The sequence below is a fragment of the Scomber japonicus genome, chromosome 18 (genome assembly GCF_027409825.1).
Source record: "Scomber japonicus isolate fScoJap1 chromosome 18, fScoJap1.pri, whole genome shotgun sequence".
Classification (NCBI taxonomy): Eukaryota; Metazoa; Chordata; class Actinopteri; order Scombriformes; family Scombridae; genus Scomber; species Scomber japonicus.
Genome location: NC_070595.1, coordinates 8,690,818 through 8,709,977, shown reverse-complemented (window position 1 = coordinate 8,709,977; position 19,160 = coordinate 8,690,818). Strand labels below are relative to the sequence as shown.

At 42.1% G+C, this 19,160-nt stretch overlaps 2 protein-coding genes across 3 annotated transcripts; both read left to right on the top strand.

Annotated features, from left to right (window-relative positions):
- Nucleotides 1-2,109: 2,109 nt before the first annotated feature.
- Nucleotides 2,110-14,609, top strand: LOC128378316 (protein Hook homolog 2-like). 2 transcript variants are annotated; one of them, XM_053337793.1, is made up of 22 exons: nt 2,110-2,295; nt 3,256-3,338; nt 3,945-4,017; nt 4,142-4,192; nt 4,288-4,420; nt 4,762-4,829; nt 5,102-5,167; nt 5,374-5,454; nt 6,698-6,858; nt 7,045-7,185; nt 7,905-8,106; nt 8,283-8,393; nt 8,890-8,977; nt 9,275-9,341; nt 9,838-9,975; nt 10,964-11,051; nt 11,734-11,768; nt 11,866-11,948; nt 12,062-12,165; nt 12,263-12,370; nt 12,460-12,531; nt 12,680-14,609. In XM_053337793.1, exons 1-22 carry the CDS (start codon nt 2,251-2,253, stop codon nt 12,806-12,808), a joined length of 2,127 nt encoding a protein of 708 aa, XP_053193768.1. In that variant the 5' UTR covers nt 2,110-2,250; the 3' UTR covers nt 12,809-14,609. The 2 variants fall into 2 exon arrangements, 1 of the variants encoding a protein (XP_053193768.1); XR_008323353.1 differs by lacking the exons at nt 12,062-12,165; nt 12,263-12,370; nt 12,460-12,531; nt 12,680-14,609 and having other exon boundaries at nt 10,964-11,512; nt 11,866-11,946.
- A 2,373-nt stretch (nt 14,610-16,982) lies between these two features.
- Nucleotides 16,983-19,145, top strand: trir (telomerase RNA component interacting RNase). Its single transcript, XM_053337804.1, has 3 exons — nt 16,983-17,772; nt 18,153-18,224; nt 18,325-19,145. The coding sequence occupies exons 1-3, from the start codon at nt 17,476-17,478 to the stop codon at nt 18,430-18,432; spliced, it is 477 nt and encodes a 158-aa protein (XP_053193779.1). The 5' UTR covers nt 16,983-17,475; the 3' UTR covers nt 18,433-19,145.
- The last annotated feature ends 15 nt before the right edge of the window (nt 19,146-19,160 follow it).

The window sequence follows — 19,160 nt, the reverse complement described above, 5'->3', positions numbered from 1 at the left end:
ATCAGAGGAATTTCACAAAGCTATGTGACCTTGTAGTGCATAGAATGCTGTACATGCTTTGCTCTTTGCACTTAACGGATAGAAAAAGGGAACTATCCCCACTTTTTTTTCCAAACAAGTAAACCACAAGCTTTAAAAAAAGGAATAATTACTCAATCTTAGCTGCTGGCCCTCCCACCTCCACCCTTCCAGTTCCCCCCAGAGGGATGCAAGTGCGTCAGTGAGGGGTTGGAAAAGAGGAGAAGTAAAGCCTTTAGACTTTCAGGAAGGAAACACATCTGGGGAATAAGGAAAGAGCGAACGGGTGAAAAGAGGAATTAGCGTGGAGGAAGAGGAGCTGGCCAAAAATAGTCAGCCTCCGCTTGAGCCTTGCCTTGCCAGAGCTTCTACCACACCTCCTGCCACTCAAGCATTAGTCAGCCCAGACCTATCCCGCAGTGGGTGACTAACTTCTCCGCTGAACCCCCCCCCCCACCCCAAGTCATGAACCTCACTTCCTCCCAGGTGTCTTAATCCAGCCCAGGGTTACTCAACTTGAGACCCTCTGTTAGCTTGTTCATATAGGACTCCACTGAAGGGTGTATGGAACTGGAGAGAGGCCAACAAATTTTAACTCAATAAAAAGTGTTTTCACTGCTACTAAAAAGCGATTAAAATGAATGAAATGACATCCATGTTAAAATAGATTAATTTAAAAGACATATTCAACTTTAATTGTAGCCAACAGGAGTCAGTGTGATCAAGGTTGGTTGATGATAAAAACCAGTGAAGAGCATTCCTCTGGTTAGGAAACCATCTAGAAAAACAGGAACTCCGGCCAGACAAATATGGTAAAACCAGATGTAAGGCGGGTTTTGGATGACAAGGACCGGAAGTATTTATTTCATCTCGTGCAGGTGTTTAACAAACACAGTGGACTTAGTAGACAGTCACTGGTGGAGTTTGCCAAAACAAACAGGAAATAGTGGGCAGTGTTCAGCTGTGATTGGTCTCAGTTTGATTTGTGACCGTGACAAAGGACACAGGAAGGAGCTGTGTGGACTGGGAGATATGCAGATTCCTATGGAAAGGGAGTCGCCTACGTGTGTGACAGCATGTTAATATGAGAAGGAGGATTCTGACAAAAACCTGCTAAAGTTGTATTTTTCCAAGTGGAAATCACAAGTGTGAACTGGTCAACACATTGACTTTCCAAGAAGCCCTGATATACATGAAAAAAAAGACACTGTGGAACATTTGATTATTTATACATTCACAGAGGGTGTCACATATTGAATTGATGAAAGGTCAGACCTATGGAAATTCTAAGTGTAAAATAAAGGATTGATTTATATTCATGATATGTTAAAACTCATATTTTGGCCACTCAGAGAATATGTCTTATTGGAAACATTTTACAAAACACCTGTCATCTAGGCACTGTAGGCTTTTGGGGGAGCCAGTTGTGTGTCAAGCTGTTTTACATATCAACTAGAGCCATCCAGTGGTGCTTTAAGGAACTTTTAAATGCAGCAAAAAAACAAACCAGTGAGGCTCTGAATAGCAGAACTGCATTTCCAAAGAAAAAAAAGAGCATGGTGCCTGCTGTGTGTAAGATATTCCAACCATTGATATTGAATTTTGGGATTTTTTTTGTATACTTAATAGCTGACAAGTTTTTTAGTAAGAAATCACAGAACTTTATTCATGAAAACACAAACACATTGTTCCCTTTAAAGTGTAGGATTTCCAAGTTTTTTCCCCACTAGTTTTGATGTAGTTTTTCACAACAGAAACTGAATTATCTCTGTTGTGGTCACCCATGTTTTGTGGGAATTTCCATGTGAGTTTCATTAAGTTAGGCTATTGTTTTGTTTTCTGATTCAGGATGTTTTCAATAACTGATGAGAAAATGTAGAGGAAGAAGAAGAAAATGGATAATTTAATTTTAATTAGATTAAATGCTTAAAACCATTGTTATGTCTAAGAGGCTAAGAGCTAGACAAAACAGTAGGTTATAATTGATACTATTACTTTCACCATGACTAGACAACATAAGACAACATAATCCGTTTCCATGGGAACTCTCTTAATACGGAAGCTCGCTTGGATAACAGGAGAGGTGAAACGCGAAGGGGGAGGTTAGGGATAGCAGGAGGCCATGGCTGAGCTGTAAGTGACGTGGAAAGTGTTTGGAGACAGCAGCAAACTTCCAGTCTTGAGAGCAAAAAACGCTTCGCTTCTCTGTCAGCTGCCCCGGGGGACAGCAGAATGAGTCTGGATAAAGCAGAGCTGTGTGACTCTCTGTTAACCTGGGTGAGTTTAATATTAGGTGCGTTTATTAGCGAGGGGCTAGCCGCTAACAGGTGACAGCTCGAGTTAGCAAAGTAATAAAGAAATTATGTTGCTTTGGGACATTATAGCCTTACATAATCGACGAGTAGCCACATTATTGACAAAGTTAGTGAACTTAATAGCAGCCGGCAAGTGTTGAAGTGCTGTGTTTGCGCGTTAGCACCGCTAGCCGGCGAAGCTAACTAGCTAGGTAAATACATTGGAAGTTTGTTTTCCCTTGTTATCAAACTGACTGCAGTGTCAGCAAACTAGCTTGCCCTGAGGAGGGAGGGAAAAAAACTAAAATAGCTAGTGTAAGCTGGGAGACTTATACAGTAATGTTAGGGTGTCCAACATTGAAACTTCTCAAGCTAAGGGGAAATCCACCTGCTGGCAAGTATAAGACTAAAGCAACACACCAGCTATTATTAATAGCTTGCTAAGGAGGGACATAATCACCCATGACGGCTTAGTATCTGTGTTTAGAGACTCAAGAGGGTTTAGATAAAAAAAAATCCCTGACATTTACCTGAATATTTCATCAGCAGCTTTGTAATGTTCAGGCTCCTATAATCTTGTTTTACTGCAAGTACCAAATCATTTTTTTTAAATAACATTCAAGCTGCAATGGTCAAGAGTGGACATTTCAGTCATTGTTTAGACATGAATCTGTGAACTCCTATTTGTGAGCTGGCAGTTTGTTTGACTTTGTGTCTATTTGTTCATAACTAAAAATGTTTAGTTTTTTTTAAAGTATGGTCAATAAGAGTTTATTTGCATAGAGGGTTTTTACACACATTCAAAGGTAAACAGTCGTGTCTTACACATGAATCATTGTTTACCTGTTTGGTTCAGTTTTAAGTTAAGTCAACAGTATTTCAAATGTGTAAGCTTCGTTAAAGTGTAAGCTAACGACTTAATTCTTGATTTCTTCATCTACAGTTACAGACATTTCAGGTGCCGTCATGCAACAGCAAGCACGACCTAACGAGCGGAGTGGCCATCGCACATGTGCTGCACAGAATGTAAGAGCACACTTATGTTCAAGTAATTTACCTATGTACTGGTTATTGCGGCTGTTCTGATTATCTAAATTCACAACGTGTGCTCAGAGGAAACAGCTGGGAGAAACTCGTTCAAGAACCTACTCACAGAGATTTGCTTATCTGTCCTTTGGCCTTTTGAATTGCACAATCCCATTATCAATGCAAAATGGAAATCCCTTAAAGAGTAGAGTGTAGATTTGTGAGGTCAGCTTTATTTTCCTTAGAATGAATGTTCCGAGCTGTGGCTGTGAATGCCGCAAGTGTAGGTTCGATTTTTTTGTTTTTGAGTAAACTAGTCCTTCCATGCCTGATGACCTTTGTGACTTGAGGTGGGATATTTGCACCCACAGACTTCCACAGACAAACAGAAAACACTACTATACCCGAACACACAGAATGTACTTTTACTTAAAGGTCATAACTAGAACGTCATTCCCACATGTGACTTTAATGAACTGCTCTGCTCAAATGTCATCGTGTTTATCAGAACGGAAGCACGGGGGCCTCGCTGCCCCCTGGCCTTCTGTGAATTTTGATGTCCAGAGATGTGTCGTCATGAGTCTTCTCTTGTGCTCTCATTAACAGAGACCCCTCTTGGTTTAATGAGACATGGCTGGGCAGGATCAAGGAGGAGAGCGGGGCCAACTGGCGCCTCAAGGTAATTTGTGAAACAGCAGGATATGACAGAATACCCTACGACAACCTTGAGGGATCAACGTGTCTAGTACCTGTTTTTTGATAATAACAAGCATCGAGATAGTCACTCTGATTTGTTCTTCCAGGTCAGCAACTTGAAAAAGATTCTCAAGAGCATGCTGGAATATTACCACGATGTAAGAATGACTGATGTTTTCTTACTTTGCCATTTCTAGTAAACATTTAAGTCGTTATATGAATCCTAATGGCGGATTTTACTCCCCGTGATCAGGTGTTGGGTCACCAGGTATCAGAAGATCACTTGCCGGACGTGAACCTCATAGGAGAGATGGGAGATGTCACCGAACTGGGCAAGCTGGTACAGCTCGTATTGGGCTGCGCTGTCAGCTGTGAGAAGAAACAAGGTAATCTGTCTGCTGTTAGGATAAAAAAAAAATAAAAAAAACTCATTAGTGAGTCTTTAAACAAAGCAGAAGCAACCATCTGTGAAAATAACACACAGGATTAACTCCAAGTCAAATCACATGATTCTTGATCATCACAACTTAATAAACTGACTACACGCTTTCTTTTCCTCACACTGAAACACCATTTTTTAAAGATCTGGTCTCTTTTTTGTTTGTTTAACATTAGCTTTAAGAGCAATGTCTCTGAAATTAGATGCAGTTCTGGCTTGGTTTTCATGTTAATCTGTATTTGGCGACACCTTCATCGGTCCCTGTTGTCTTGGTCTCTCCTTAAACAGAGCAAATCCAGCAGATAATGACACTTGAGGAATCTGTCCAGCACGTTGTCATGACAGCCATTCAGGAGGTGAGTGAGCCTCTCGTTTATCCTCTCGGTTCCCTCTTCTTCGCCTTAATCCCGCTCTTAGTCATGGCAAATTCACAATCAAAGAAATCCGAATGAGCATAAGGCTGAACGCGCTCCCAGAAACCCTTTTTACTGTGATATTTCAAGAATATGGTTTGTCTTTAATGGCACTGTAAAAACATCAAACATGCTTTTGGGAACAGGCTGCTGCATTTTTTTTCCCCCCATAATTTTACATTTTCCCTGACTTTCTCACGGTTGCTTTGTTTTAGCTTTTATCAAAAGAGCCTTCATCTGTACCAGGAAGCCCAGAGACCTACGGGGACTTTGACTACCAGGTGAAACTTTAGTAATCCCTCCCTGTAGACATTTTTTTTATTCACTTAGCAGATCTGTTACATCTTTTGTGTGCTCTTGTGTGCTCTTGCTCACCCTTTCACCAATGTTTCCTCCCTCCTCCTCCTCCTCCTCCTCCTGCTCCTCATCCTGTGACTACTAGGATATCTCTTGTATCTTAATATTCTGTTGGTTTTATGTTTTACAGTCCAGGAAATATTACTTTCTAAGCGAGGAGGCAGACGAGAAAGAGGACCTGAGCCACCGCTGTCGAGACCTGGAGCATCAGGTTGGTTCACTGAATCAAGGTTCCACGTCTCGTTTGGCAAGCGCTTCCTGAGACGTTAAGAGGGCACGCTGGGGCTTGGTTTTGTTTATCTTTTAATTTTTCTAACAGAACATTGGCGTAACCACTATTCTGTGGTTTCGGAGTCACATTAAACCACCTCACCTCTACTCTCAGATACTAAGCCAGGTTTTGATGCACTGTGGTTGCAGCATGTTGTTTGAATGTACGTGTATATGTGTGTGTGTGTGTGTGTGTGTGTGTATGTGTGTCTGCAGCTTTTGTGCTCTGGCCCTTATTGATCAGCCCGCCTGAGGCTTGTTTGTTTTCCCTCTGATTGTGTGTTATGTACCCACGACTTGTTTTTTGCACCACTGACTGAAAATGGACTAATTTAGTTTTTTTTTGTTTTTTTGTTTTTTTTAAACATACATTCCGGTCAATAGTTGCATAACATCAAGATAAAAAGACACATTGCCTTAGGATGGAGCGGTAGCCAACAATAATTTGCACTGCTCTCAGCCCACCTGTTTGTTTACTTGTGTAGCCCACGCGTTAGGGATTAGTCATTTGTGTTGTTTTTTTTGTTTTTTTTAAAAAAGCTATTTGCTGTTACTGGTCCTGTGCTAAAGCATGCAATCTGTCCTTAAAGTTCAGCATAGGGTTTTGCTGTATTCAAACTGGAAAGATGTCCATCAGGTAAGAACGCACTCCCCCATTTTTTTTTCTTCTTTTTTAAACACTGGAATGCCAGCTTGTCTAACTGTAACCTCACATGTATCTCCAGTGTGTTCAACCTGACTCAAACACAACATTGTCAGTTTCTAGCCTTTCTCAAACCAACTTTAAATCATCTCTCCCCACGCCACTTATGACACTATAACCAGTATCATTAACGGCTGTCAGTGACGAGCCATCCACATTCATCTATTTATATCACGAGGATGTGGTCGTGACCCTAAGGCTAACTCTAACAACTTCACTATTGTGAATGCTCCATCCGCCTTAGACTGTCGCACACCAGCTGACTAACTAGCTTTTGACGACATGAGCATGTGAAATCAGAGCAAAGCATGTGTTCGTGGTCCCGTACGCACTAAAGGTGGTGAGTTTCACGCTGTGTTCGTCCTCTGTGAATCTGTCGCCTGCTTGTACTGTGTTGTGCTGTTTGTTTTCCGGAAAGATGCCAGTTTTTTTATGTGTGCATTCTTGGAAATCCCCCCCCCCCCCCCCCCCCCCCCTGTAGTTGTCGGTGGCTCTGGAGGAGAAGTCGTCCCTACAGGCGGAGACACGCTCCCTGAAAGAGAAGCTGAGCTACTCTCTGGACACCACCACCACTGCTATCACTGGCAAGAAGCTGCTGCTGCTGCAGAGTCAGATGGAGCAGCTTCAGGAGGAGAACTACAGGTACAAACACGACATACACACACATAGACACATTCACCAGTCCTGTACATAGCAGACGAATGTACACATTATAAGTCTTATGCGTAGACTTGAAATCAGATGCTATTGCTGAATCATCTTGTGTGAGCATCCCAGAGTCCATCAGATACACAAACCACTGCTCATGATATCCAATGTGTATCTCAGGCTGGAGAACAGCAGAGATGACATGCGTGTGCGAGGGGAGATTCTGGAGCGCGAGGTGACCGACCTGCAGCTGCGTAACGAAGAGCTGACCAGCCTGGCGCAGGAGGCCCAGGCCCTCAAAGATGAGATGGACATTCTCAGGTATTCTCACAAAACACGCCGGAATTTTAAAGCCGAATTAACTGTGGAAACCAAAATGGGTTAGATCCAGATTCTTATGCAATGTGCAGACCTTCTTACAAACAACCAAAGTTTGTATTCAGTCAAACTGCCGACAGTCACACTTTGTGGGTGTTGAGTCACATGGACCCTGAGGGGTTTGTGTTTTCTGCTTTGTAGACCTCTAGCAGAGCAATTAGGAGTATGCAATGTCCCAACTAAGACTCTATTCATTAAATAATTGATTAGTGGCTTACTTACAAAGATTTTCCTTCTTGTGAAAATGTGACATACATTGTAAATATTAGCTAAGTCTTGTGGAGCTAATAGTAAGTGAACTTGTGAATTTTTAGAGGATAAGATTAACAATTAAATGCCTAAAATATGATTTTAACCAAGACACATTAAAGACCCATCTTAATTGAAACTATCTCTGTGTCTTTAAGCAGTAGTTCATCTATTATCATTTTACACTCACAGAAACAACTCCTACACTGCCCACACACAGACGTCCATTCAGCTCCTCTCCTCTGACATCTGTGTTGATAATATGAATTTCGTGCATTGACGCTGGCTTGCGTCACAGTTGTTGGCTTTTAGTAGTTAAGCACAAATCCACACGGATACACTGTGTTTAACTAAAAGTCACAGCCTTGCGTCGGCGCTCGACACCTCCCACACTCTCCTCCTCTCGCCCCCAGGCACTCATCTGACCGGGTGAACCAGCTCGAAGCGCTGGTGGAGACGTACAAGAGGAAGCTGGAAGATCTGGGAGACCTGCGCAGACAGGTGCGCCTCCTGGAGGAGCGCAACACCGTGTACATGCAGCGCACCTGCGAGCTGGAGGAGGAGCTCCGTCGGGCCAACGCCGTCCGCAATCAGCTGGACACCTACAAGAGACAGGCAAGCTGTGGGCGTGTGTGAGGAGGAGGAGGAGGAGAGTTGATACTTAGTTCCTGTGTTGACATGCAAGTGATGTTAAACACAGTCTGGCCCCACACACGTGTTTTGGAAAACCTTGCCATTTTTACAGAGTGCTCTCGCCAATGCAGACTGTTTCTTTTCCCTCTGACTTGCAGGCTCATGAGCTTCACACCAAGCACTCAGCAGAGGCCATGAAAGCTGAGAAGTGGCAGTTTGAATACAAGAACCTTCATGACAAGTATGACGGGCTGCAGAAGGAGAAAGAAGTGAGTTAGTAAATGCCGTTTTACAAAGTGCTTTTTTTATCTGAGGTCATGGCCACACTAAATCATATTACTAAATAAGATGTAGTTTTTATTTTTTTATACCAATATTATTTACCATGTGTTATTATTAGTAGGGGACGCACGTCTCTGCAGGAGGAATTGTTGTCAGGCAAATATCGTACTATTCTTCAGTGGACTCCCACGTCTGTGTCAGTTCTAACACCTTCTGCAATCTGACAAGAGTGATTAATGTCCCTGCTTACTCGTGGGAGTAACAAAAATAATACATAGTGTCCTGACGTGAAGTGTAAATGTTTTAATATCAGACGAGCTCTCTAGTTTGTTTCATTTTTCTCCCATTCCAGACCATTCCAGTTCATATTGTATTTGAATCTATAGATGCTTTTTGTAGCATGGTGTAAGAGGTAATTCCTCTTACACATTAAACGTTGAACTGAAGGTGAAGACGGTGCTGTTTTGTGCTTCTGGTTTTCAGCGTCTGATCTCAGAAAGAGACACACTTCGGGAGACAAACGATGAACTCAGGTGTGCACAAGTCCAACAGAGGTGCCTCAGTGGAGCAGGTGAGTTGTACTATTATGAAATAAACAAGTAAATTGCCAAAATGGTAAAATAATCACACTTCTGGTATAATTTGACTTTAACATGCCTTTAAGCAGCCATAAACCTTCCACAATTCACAATTTTTGAATATTTCTTATTGATGAGCATAACTTAACCTCCTAGAGATGTATATGTGTGTGTAAAAATGATCTGCAGAGGTGTAATACTTCTTTCTCAGATTAAAAATAAATTGTATAGAATGTGTAGTGTAGTTTCGATGTAACACATAATCTCTCTCTCTCCCTCTCTCTCCCCAGGAGGCTTGTGTGACAGTGATGCCACAGTAGGAAACCTTGCTGCAGAGATCATGCCCACTGAGCTCAGGTGTGTGTGTGTGTGTGTGTGTGTGTGTGTGTGTGTGTGTGTGTGTGTGTGTGTGTGTGTGTGTGTGTGTGTGTGTGTGTGTGTGTGTGTGTGTGTGTGTGTGTGTGTGTGTGTGTGTGTAAACTGTGGTGTTGGGTTAGAGGTTAATGTTCAAATTTAGGCACAACACATGAGATTTTCCTTTTTAACCCTGCAACAAACACAAATGGTGTCACTATGAGAAGCCCACCCGTGCCCTACATTTATCTACAGTTATAGATAAACTACTTGGACGTGCTAACTCAGCCACAAAAGTTTATTTTTAGAACTTGAATGTGACACATGTCAGCATTGCACATTTGGCCCGGGCGTTGTCTCATAGAAGGGCTCGGTCAACTCAACTCAAAGGACCTTGTTGTCTGTGCCACTTTGTGACCCATTTCATCTGTCCTCTGCTTTGTTTTTCATTGCCGTCTCCCCCCTCACCTCCTGTCCTCCCTGTCCTCTCCTGCCACAGAGAGACAGTGGTGCGTCTACAGAGCGAGAACAAGATGTTGTGTGTCCAGGAGGAGACCTACAGGCAGAAATTAGTGGAGGTGGAGGCAGAGCTGGAAGAGGCTCAGCGCAGCAAGAACGCCCTGGAAACTCAGAACAGGTAGGGGTGTGTGTGTGTGTGTGTGTGTGTCTGTGTGTGTGTGTGTGTGTGTGTGTGTGTGTACTTGGTGTGCTTTTGCAACATGTTGGTTTTTAGGAGCAGCTTCCAACAGTCCAACTTCTTGTGCAGCAGTGTTAAATAATCATAACCACGTCCAGGCCACCATATTGTGTGTTCCTGGACGTTAAGATGCTTGTTTGGCTGGATGGTAGAAGTGATATCTGCCTAAATGTCAACTCACCCTCTGGACTGTGTGCTCAACTGAGCTGTGTGGGCTGGGCTGGAGGACAGACAGCAGAAAGCCAGATTGTCCCTTGGCTGTGTGTGTGTGTGTGTTTTTTTTTTTTTTTTTTTTTTACGTGGCTGTGGGCATGTGGACATGTGGGTGGACTGTGTGTGTGTGTGTGTGTGTGTGTGTGTGTGTCCGTCCATGCAACACCAGGCCCAGGGTGTGGGAAGCATCCTCAGCAACAGTAACAGGAGGAGAGGAGTGGAGTGAGCATGCTCAGTAAAGCTCAGCTGTGAATGGCCAGGCAGCATACAGGAACACAGGAATGGATAAGAAGCGCCTACAGCAGATGTACAAGAATCAACATGATACTTTTCTAACATCTTCCAAACACAATCTCAAGTTAATAATAGAATAGAATAGAATAAAACTTTTTGGTCAAACATGGTGGAAAATTGTCTTTGACTCACCAATAACAGACACACAATAGACAGAAATGACCAGAATCATAAACTCATAAAATCATACTTAAAATACATAAAATAGGTAAGTTATAAAACAAACAAGTGCATATCAGTTCCTGTGTGCATATTGATCATTTGGAAGTATTTAAAATATTAATTGCATTTGGGATAAAAGACTTCTTATGAATATTTCTGTTTGCCAAAGGAATTCCACCTCCCGCTCTCTTTTTTTATTCTCTATCCACTTTCTCTCTTTATTCTTAACCTTTCTTCTTGTCCTCCTCCTGCCTCCAAGGTTGAACCTGCAGCAGATCTCAGAGCTGCGTTCTCAAGTGGAGGAGCTCCAGAGAGCGCTCCAGGAGCAGGACAGCAAGACGGAGGATGTGAGTGGAGAGACCGGCATCTTTCTCCTCCGGCCACTTTTGTCACTTCAGTTAGAACTCCCCAACTCTCATCCCTCAACTACACTTTTTCTACATTCAAATGAACAGAATATTAAGAGTGAAAGTGAAAACGTATCTTCTCTGAAACTTCTTATCTGAAACTGATGAACATATAGTGATATCGAGACATCAAGATATAACACATGAAAACAGAGAACTGATGAGTCTTTCATAAAGCAAATGCAAAGCAATACATTTGCAAAGCACACTTAAGTGTATCGAATAGTTTTCAACACATAGCGGTTGAGGACCGCGCTGTTTGTTCTCCTGCTTTGATACATGTTGTGTGGGAATTTAACTCATGTTTGCCGTGGTGATTCACTGTTAACGCCTGCCCCTCTCTGTCTGTCTGTCTCCCTCTGCCTGCCCCCATCGACCAACTCTGCCAAAATCAGGCCATCGTAAGTACGGCCCACCCTCTGTCTCCAACTGGCCCATGATTAAACTCTTTGACAGCTTGACTTTCACAGCTTATACTTTGTGTGTTTTGTGTGTATTTTTTTTGTGTGTGTGTGTGTGTGTGTGTGTGTGTGTGTGTGTGTGTGTGTGTGTGTGTGTGTGTCTTTTAGAAAACTGTGTGATTTAGTTTTAATGTATTTTTTCTTTTCTTTCTACTTTGAAGTCATCTTTACTGAAGAAGAAGCTTGAGGAGCATTTGTAAGTACTCCACTGCTGCTAATGTATTATTTATTTATGTAACTTCCGAACAAAATTAAGTTGTCACACACTCTTGATCATATGTGATTTATTCCAGGGAGAAGCTCCATGAAGCCCATTCAGATCTCCAAAAGAAGAAAGAGGTCATTGATGATCTTGAGCCTAAAGTGGACAGCAATAGTAAGTAACTTCTTAAAAAATGTCATTTCACACTCTCTAATTCCTCCTTTCTTTAGGTTTAATCAACTTTTTTAATGCCTTTTTTAATCTTCTCTCCCTCCTCCCTCCCTCAGTGGCGAAGAAGATAGATGAACTCCAGGAGATCCTGCGGAAGAAGGATGAGGACATGAAGCAGATGGAGGAGCGATACAAGCGCTACGTGGAGAAGGCGAGAACGGTCAGTCCATCACATCGTTTGGCTCTAAAATAAAAATATGGTGTCTGTGTAATTTGTCCCTCTGTGCACCTTTTTAAATAAGAACGTGCGTCTGCAGGTGATCAAAACCCTGGATCCTAAGCAGCAGCCGGTGACTGTGACTCCTGATGTTCAGGCTCTGAAGAACCAGCTGACGGAGAAAGAGAGAAAAATCCAGCACCTGGAGGTATGAGTCTTTGGGTTTAAAGAGGCCATTTTTGGTGACTCTAGCTCTTTAATTCCCTCTAATGCGTGATGATGTGTTCCTTTGTGCAGCATGACTATGAGAAGAGTAGAGTCAGACACGACCAGGAGGAGAAACTCATCATTACTGCATGGTACAATATGGTGAGTACACACACAAGAACAAGCATTTTACTATTATCTTGTGGAAAATCTGACTGTTTTTACGTTTAGAAAGTTTAAGTGATTCACATAATAGCTCTGTGGTTCAAGACCGTTTTTCTTCACTCTTTAATGCTTCTCTTTCTCTCAGGGGATGGCGTTGCATCAGAAAGTGTCTGGGGAGCGGCTGGGCCCCCCAAACCAGGCCATGTCCTTCCTCGCCCAGCAGAGGCAGTCCACTAACGCCAAGAGAGGCCTTATACGACACCAACCAAGATAAGACCCCGCACCTGTACCCCGACATCGAGGACATGATCAGGGCATGGCAACATGCCAAAAGAGATGACAAGGTGATCCACAGTAGACTCCTTTCTCTGCCTTTTATGCCTTCACTACTGGATGCTGTACCTCAAAGAATATGTTTCATGCTGCTGATGCCCCCTGGTGGCTTTTAATGGTATGAGACTTATTATTTTATCTCTGGAGCCACAGAGGAAAGACACACTACTGTACAAGAGGAGAAATAACTGGAGTTGATGAATTGTCAGGTCTGACAAAGAGGCTGTCTCACCTTTTAAGGTGACTTTTATTTCTTTGTCATTTGGCCTCATTTCCATTTAGGGTCTCTTAAGTCTTTTTTTTTCTTTTTTTACTTTAAATGTTTATGTTAAACAATAGAACATAATGTGAAGTAGTTTAGTCAAGGTTACAGTTCAAATATGGGAGACAAGAGAGGAGTAATTAAGAGGATCAAGACCCTCCCCTCTTCCTGTATCATTACTGCCTGTCTGAAAGTAAATCATGATAGTGTTCAGGAGAGAAGTGGTCTAGATGTATATGTAAGCTCTAATGAAGACCTAAAGTTACCCAGGCAACCCCAGTACCTCCATATATATACAGGCGACTGATCAAAGATTATCACAATGCATTACAGGGTGTTTTTCAATTTGTTTAGAATTTTCTTGTAGGTATTATTTTTGTCTTCTCGATCATGTGATTTTGGGTGTTTGTTTGTTTTTTTATTTGAAGGACTTTGAGAAGATGTAAAGACCATGAGGGTGCATTCTGGCTTTAGTCTGGTTTTCCTTTCATATTCACTTGAATATTAATATTCGTATAAGAATTTTCACAAGGTATACCAAAGCACTTTCCTCTAATAATGAGTTTATTTGTTCAGTGCCTCGCGAAAAATACGCAAAATACTCCCTCCTATGGTGAAGTTTGGGATATTTGCAGTGCCCTCGCTCCCTCTCACATAGATTCATTTTACTTCCAGAACACACTGCAGGTTTGTTTTCTGTGTGTAATTTTTCTCAACAATGTAATTTGTTTCTTCATTTTTTTAAATTTTTTTTCCAATTCTTCTTCTAAAGATTGAAACAGGGTGTTGGTTTTCGGTAGGACCTAAATGCACTCACCACTTTAGACTTTACACTGCTAAACTGTATGAATGTAGGCAACTAAATCAATTGAACACCTTCTAGTTTGTCACAAATACATAATGTGCTTAAGTCCCCAATGATAATAACACTAAAAATAATGACTCAGCTAATGGGTGTTAATTGCTGCTAGACCTCATTTAACGTTTAACTGAACTGGAAGGAAATGTGTTGACTAATATGCTGGAATTTAGTGTTTGGACACATTGTTGAGCCTGGTATGTATCAGATTTATCAACATTACATCCACTTTTATTCACTACTGGTTCATTTTCAACAGATGTAGTCACTTTTTTAGTCTTCGTCTTAGTCATCTGTCCCATTTCAGAGCTGCTGTTTTCTGACTTGTCCTTTATCCCTGTGAATGTTAGTGCTGTAGTCTGCGCAGACCAAAATCCTTTTGTGTGTGTGTGTACACATTTTTTATACTTGCGGTTCATTATTTGATTTGATATTTATGGTGTTATCTTTGCAGCTCATTTGCATGGCTTGAAGGGTTAACTTTTAGGGTTGTCTGTATATCATTTAATGGTCGAGTAGATTATAACATACTGTACATCACACAGGGATCTGAGGCAAGTTAAACATTTGTAGTCCTGTCTGTTCAACTTTTGCACTACAAATAAATGGGATCTTAGATAAGATGTTGTGTCTTGTGTCTTTTTATAACTAGTTCTCCAGAAGGATCTCAGAAAGAAGGCTGACCCTGGTTTTATTGCTTTGCTCCTACTTGTGAATGCAGTTTAATTCTGTCATGCTCTAAGGGCAAAAGGTCATAATGATTAGTCAGACTTCTCACATCCTTTGAGCAAATGCCTGAACAGTTGAATAAAGAGGTGAAAGCATTATTTATCCAACACACTGTTTACCAAAAGGTCTTATATAGAACAGGCACACCTACATGGACTTAACCAACAATAAATCACCTAAACGTCATTGACCCATTTAAGATTCTGCACTACTTCATGATCAGCAATTCAATTCTAGCAAATTTGTAGCATTGACAACCCCTTTGTACAAAAACTCAGATGTCATTAAGTTGTATCCCTTGCATTGACGCATGTGTTCAGATGACACTCAGGTGGATTTGATATACTCATCAGACGCTTGTTCAAGTCACTCAACTTGCAGCCAACCTGTTATAAATATGGCTATGGCTCAAGTTTCCAGCTGACGGTGCATACGTGTCAGAAGTCAGATAATTAACTAACAAGGAAGTCAATGGAACTCTAAAACATTTTGTAGAAACTGGATCAGTTGTGTCTTAAGCATGATCAGGTGACCACCCCATCAGAAGATCAATACACCAAGCTGAGTTCCTGAATAGTTAAAAAAAAAAGCAACCTCATCACAGATACTAAACTTGTTAAATAAAGAACGCAAGACTCCAATCAGCAAAAGAACTGTCAAAAGAAGGCTGTGTTGTGGTGGTCTAAGAGGACCAGCAGTTGTTTCTAAACCACTTCTCAGGAGGGAAAATTAGGCTGAACACTTGGAATTCAAGTTTGAGATTTCTGGCAGTAACAGAAGGGTGCATGAGGGGAGACAACGAGAGAGAGAATGATACAACAGTGTATCAAACCCACAATGAAACATGTTGGTGGGATTATTTTTCCATTCGCTTGACTTTCAGACTTCCTTCCTTCCTTAGTCTCAGATTTCCTTGAGTTGTATCCCTTCTATATTAAAACATGCATTCAGATGACACTACGGTGTATATGATCTATTCCAAGGTGGTTCATGTAACTCAACCTGCAACCAGTCTTCATCTGTTATAAATATGGCCATGCCTTGAGTTTTCAGCAGATCATTCCTTACTGAGTAGTACTTTGACAGTGAGAAACATGGTATCAGAACATAGTGATTGTTATTCTGAGCACAGAGGGGCTTCTCGGCATAAAATCATGACTACACTAAATGTTTCTAATGGTGCAGTGCAATTAACTCTAAAATGCTTTGCAGAAACTGGATCAGTTGTGTCAAAAGCACAAGACAAAACGTGACCACACCATTAGAAGGTACATTTCATCAAGCTCAATTCTGTGAGAGATAGAACTTCATCAACTTCATCACAGATACTACATTTGCTAAATAAAAAACACAAGACTCCAATCAGCAAAGTACAAAGAAGGAAGTGTTGTAGTTTTCTCAGAGGACCAATAGCAGTTTTTAAAGCACGTCTCATGAGGGGAAACAAGGCCAAATGCTTAAGAAATACCATTATTTCACAGTGGATGACAGGGGGGGGACAAAATCCAATTTACTGATGAATCAACATTTGAGATTTATGGCAGTGACAGAAAGGGTGTATCTAAGATGAATGGGAGAGAGAGTTTATCAAACCCACAGTGAATCATGATTGTAGGAATGTTCTAGTCTGGGCGTGTTATCTGGAATTGCACATGAGAGAGATGCTACACCCACTGGTTTGCCTCTTTGTGGAGAAGGATTAATACTGTATGATGACCCCCCTAAACACACTTCAAAGACCAAATAGTCCTGACCACTGAATGTTTATGGGGGCACTTGAAGACTGAGAAGTATTCTTTGGAACATGGTTACATCATGCTGGGATAATATCATGTCATATCATATATCACTGGCTCATCAGGTTTTGCACAAACTTTTGGAGTCCATGCCAGCTCAAGTGCATGCTGTCATTAAAATAAAAGGGGGACACAGCAAATACTAAGATATTCTGAAATTCATATAAGAATGTGTGTGTGTGTGTGTGTGTAAAATGCAAGTGCAACATATGGATATATATATATTAACTTCACTCCCGGCACAGCAGGGGGCGCCACACCTACCAGGGTTATTTTTCCCACCTGCATTTTGCGAACCCGCGGTACTCTGCCTCTGATTGGCTCTGACACTGCATTTTTCTCTAATCCCTGACCTAACCAATGTACTCAACGAAGGCAGCGAGTACTAGCCTATCAGAGGAAGAGAAGGGCGGGCCTCCTCAGAAAGCGGGTGGGCAAACAAGGCCATCCTCTACGTGACGTCATTGGTGGAAATGAAACATGGCCGACAACTAGTGAGGGATGGTGAAAGTAAGCGAAAAGCATAAATAAAAGCTGCAAACCTACACATTTTTGGATGAAGGTATTTGAACTTTGCAGTGTGCTTTCAAAGTATATTTTATATGTCTATACAACGTTCTCACGAATTGGCGGTTTGGGTTGAGTTTGCTCGCAAAGGCCTTTAACCGGGCGTTAGCCACGTTAGCCACTGACGCTTTTGTTTTTGGTCGGAAATTCACGTCACTTTGAAGCCTGTTTTTCGCCCTATTTTTGAGGATATATATTATTTTATGGACTGAACGTTGTCGCTGCCTATACAGTTAAACTCCGGTATTTTTTATTTTAGCTTGGGGGTCCAGTCGGCCTCTCAGCTGATTGTCAGAGGTGTTTAACTTCACTACAAAACCTTAAAAGCAGACACCACCATTGTCGTTTGGGAGCTGCAGGACTGTGTCTGTCTGTGAACATTAAGCTCATGAAACATGGATCCAAAACGAGAGCACGGCAAACCTCAAACTAGCGGCAGCAGCAGCGACTCCAGCAGTGGCGATAGCCCCGCTTCGCCCTCCAGCAGCCCCGCACCGGCACCGAGCAAAGCCACGGTGTCGGCGGGCAACGCGTTCGCTAACGACGGCAGCTTCATGGAGATGTTCAAGAAGAAAATGATGGAGGAGGAGGAGCGGAGGAAAAAGGAGACGCAGCGAACAGGTGGAGATGCGAGAGCCACAGAACAAGGACAGACCCCAGTGGAAAAGAAGCCCCCTCCCGTGACGAGCTTTGTAAGGGGTTTGGCAGTTGTAAGATGAGATAGAAATAGTTCTCCACACATCCAAATTGAAGCACCATGACAGTCTTAACTCTTAATTGACCCTAGAGTTATTACATCCAGAAACAATGGCCAACATTTCAGTATTAATTTCCAGTAGCATCTCAGACTCACACAGTGCTTGTGTTGTACTTTTTTTTTTATGAACACACTGTGGCAATATGTAACAAATTGTAGATGAGTCAAGATTAGGGATGCTCCTCACTGATGATGGTTTCGCTGGTGGTGCGGCAGGAGACTAAATGTAGACCTGCTCTGGTGTATTCTCCTTCATTGGCAGTCCCATCTGCAAGGGCTCCTATAACGGTTTCAGTCTTCTATCCCCTAACCCAGGTGGGGAAGCGCAGAGGCGGTGTGTTCCTAAAGACCGGCATGGTTGCAAAGAAGCAGAAACAGGACTCAGAAGTAAGTTGGGTGTGGGATGATGATGATGATGGTGGTGGTTTCGACTTGAATTGTGCCACTTTTTTACCACGGTTAATCCCCTGTGCCTCCTCTCCTGCAGGCTGAACCAGGCAAGAGCGATGCTTGGTCAAAGTACATGGCTGAGGTGAAAAAGTACAAAGCCCACCAGTGTGGTGACGACGATAAAACCAGGCCTCTGGTCAAGTAGGCTCTGGTTAAAAGGCCAACGTGGAGCGACAATGTTTTGAGGGGGAAACCGCCTGGGAGAAGCTCTGGGAGGGCCGGCCAATCCTGACCTTCTCATACTGCCAGTTCAAGTTATCCTCCACATTAAAGGAACAGTGCGTAGGATTTAGTGGCATCTAGTGGCAAGGTTGTAAAGTACAACCAACTGAATACCCCTGCACTCTTTCAAGTATGTTGTAGACCCCTTTGGTTGGTGTGAAAAACGCAAAAGGTCCTCTCTAGAGCCAGTGTTTAGTTTGTCCATTTGGGCTACTGTAGAAACACAGCAGGCTCTGTGCGAGAGGTTGCGCTCCCCATGTAGATATAAAGGGCTCATTTAAGGTAATTAAACCACAATTCTTATTTTCAGGTGACTCTAAACCAATTAAAACATACTTACATTTCTGCTAGATGCCACTAGATTCTACTCACTGTACCTTTAAGTCTTTCACAAACTGCTTTGCTTGACAAACGTTTTTCTTCTTCCCTTTTTTGTATTGTTTTTGTCTCGTTATTTGATGGACTCCGGTAACTTGGTCTGGTGTCAAATGGTGTTTCTGAAATTTTGCATATATTATTGATTATTGTTAAATGCTTTGAGAACTGTTGTCTGGTTTAAGTTAGGGGTTCATTGATCATTGGAATTGGTTTGTTAATAGCCAAATCAAGGTTTCAATTAAATCTACACTGCCCATTGATGTGTGGGGTTGT

Coding starts and splice junctions, on each gene's coding strand:
- LOC128378316 (XM_053337793.1), top strand. CDS start 2,251: ATGAGTCTGGATAAAGCAGAGCTGTGTGACTCTCTGTTAACCTGG. Junction 5,168..5,373: donor ACGGGGACTTTGACTACCAG/GTGAAACTTTAG, acceptor TATGTTTTACAG/TCCAGGAAATATTACTTTCT. Junction 12,532..12,679: donor TTACTGCATGGTACAATATG/GTGAGTACACAC, acceptor TCTTTCTCTCAG/GGGATGGCGTTGCATCAGAA.
- trir (XM_053337804.1), top strand. CDS start 17,476: ATGGATCCAAAACGAGAGCACGGCAAACCTCAAACTAGCGGCAGCAGC. Junction 17,773..18,152: donor CCCCTCCCGTGACGAGCTTT/GTAAGGGGTTTG, acceptor CCCCTAACCCAG/GTGGGGAAGCGCAGAGGCGG. Junction 18,225..18,324: donor AGCAGAAACAGGACTCAGAA/GTAAGTTGGGTG, acceptor CCTCTCCTGCAG/GCTGAACCAGGCAAGAGCGA.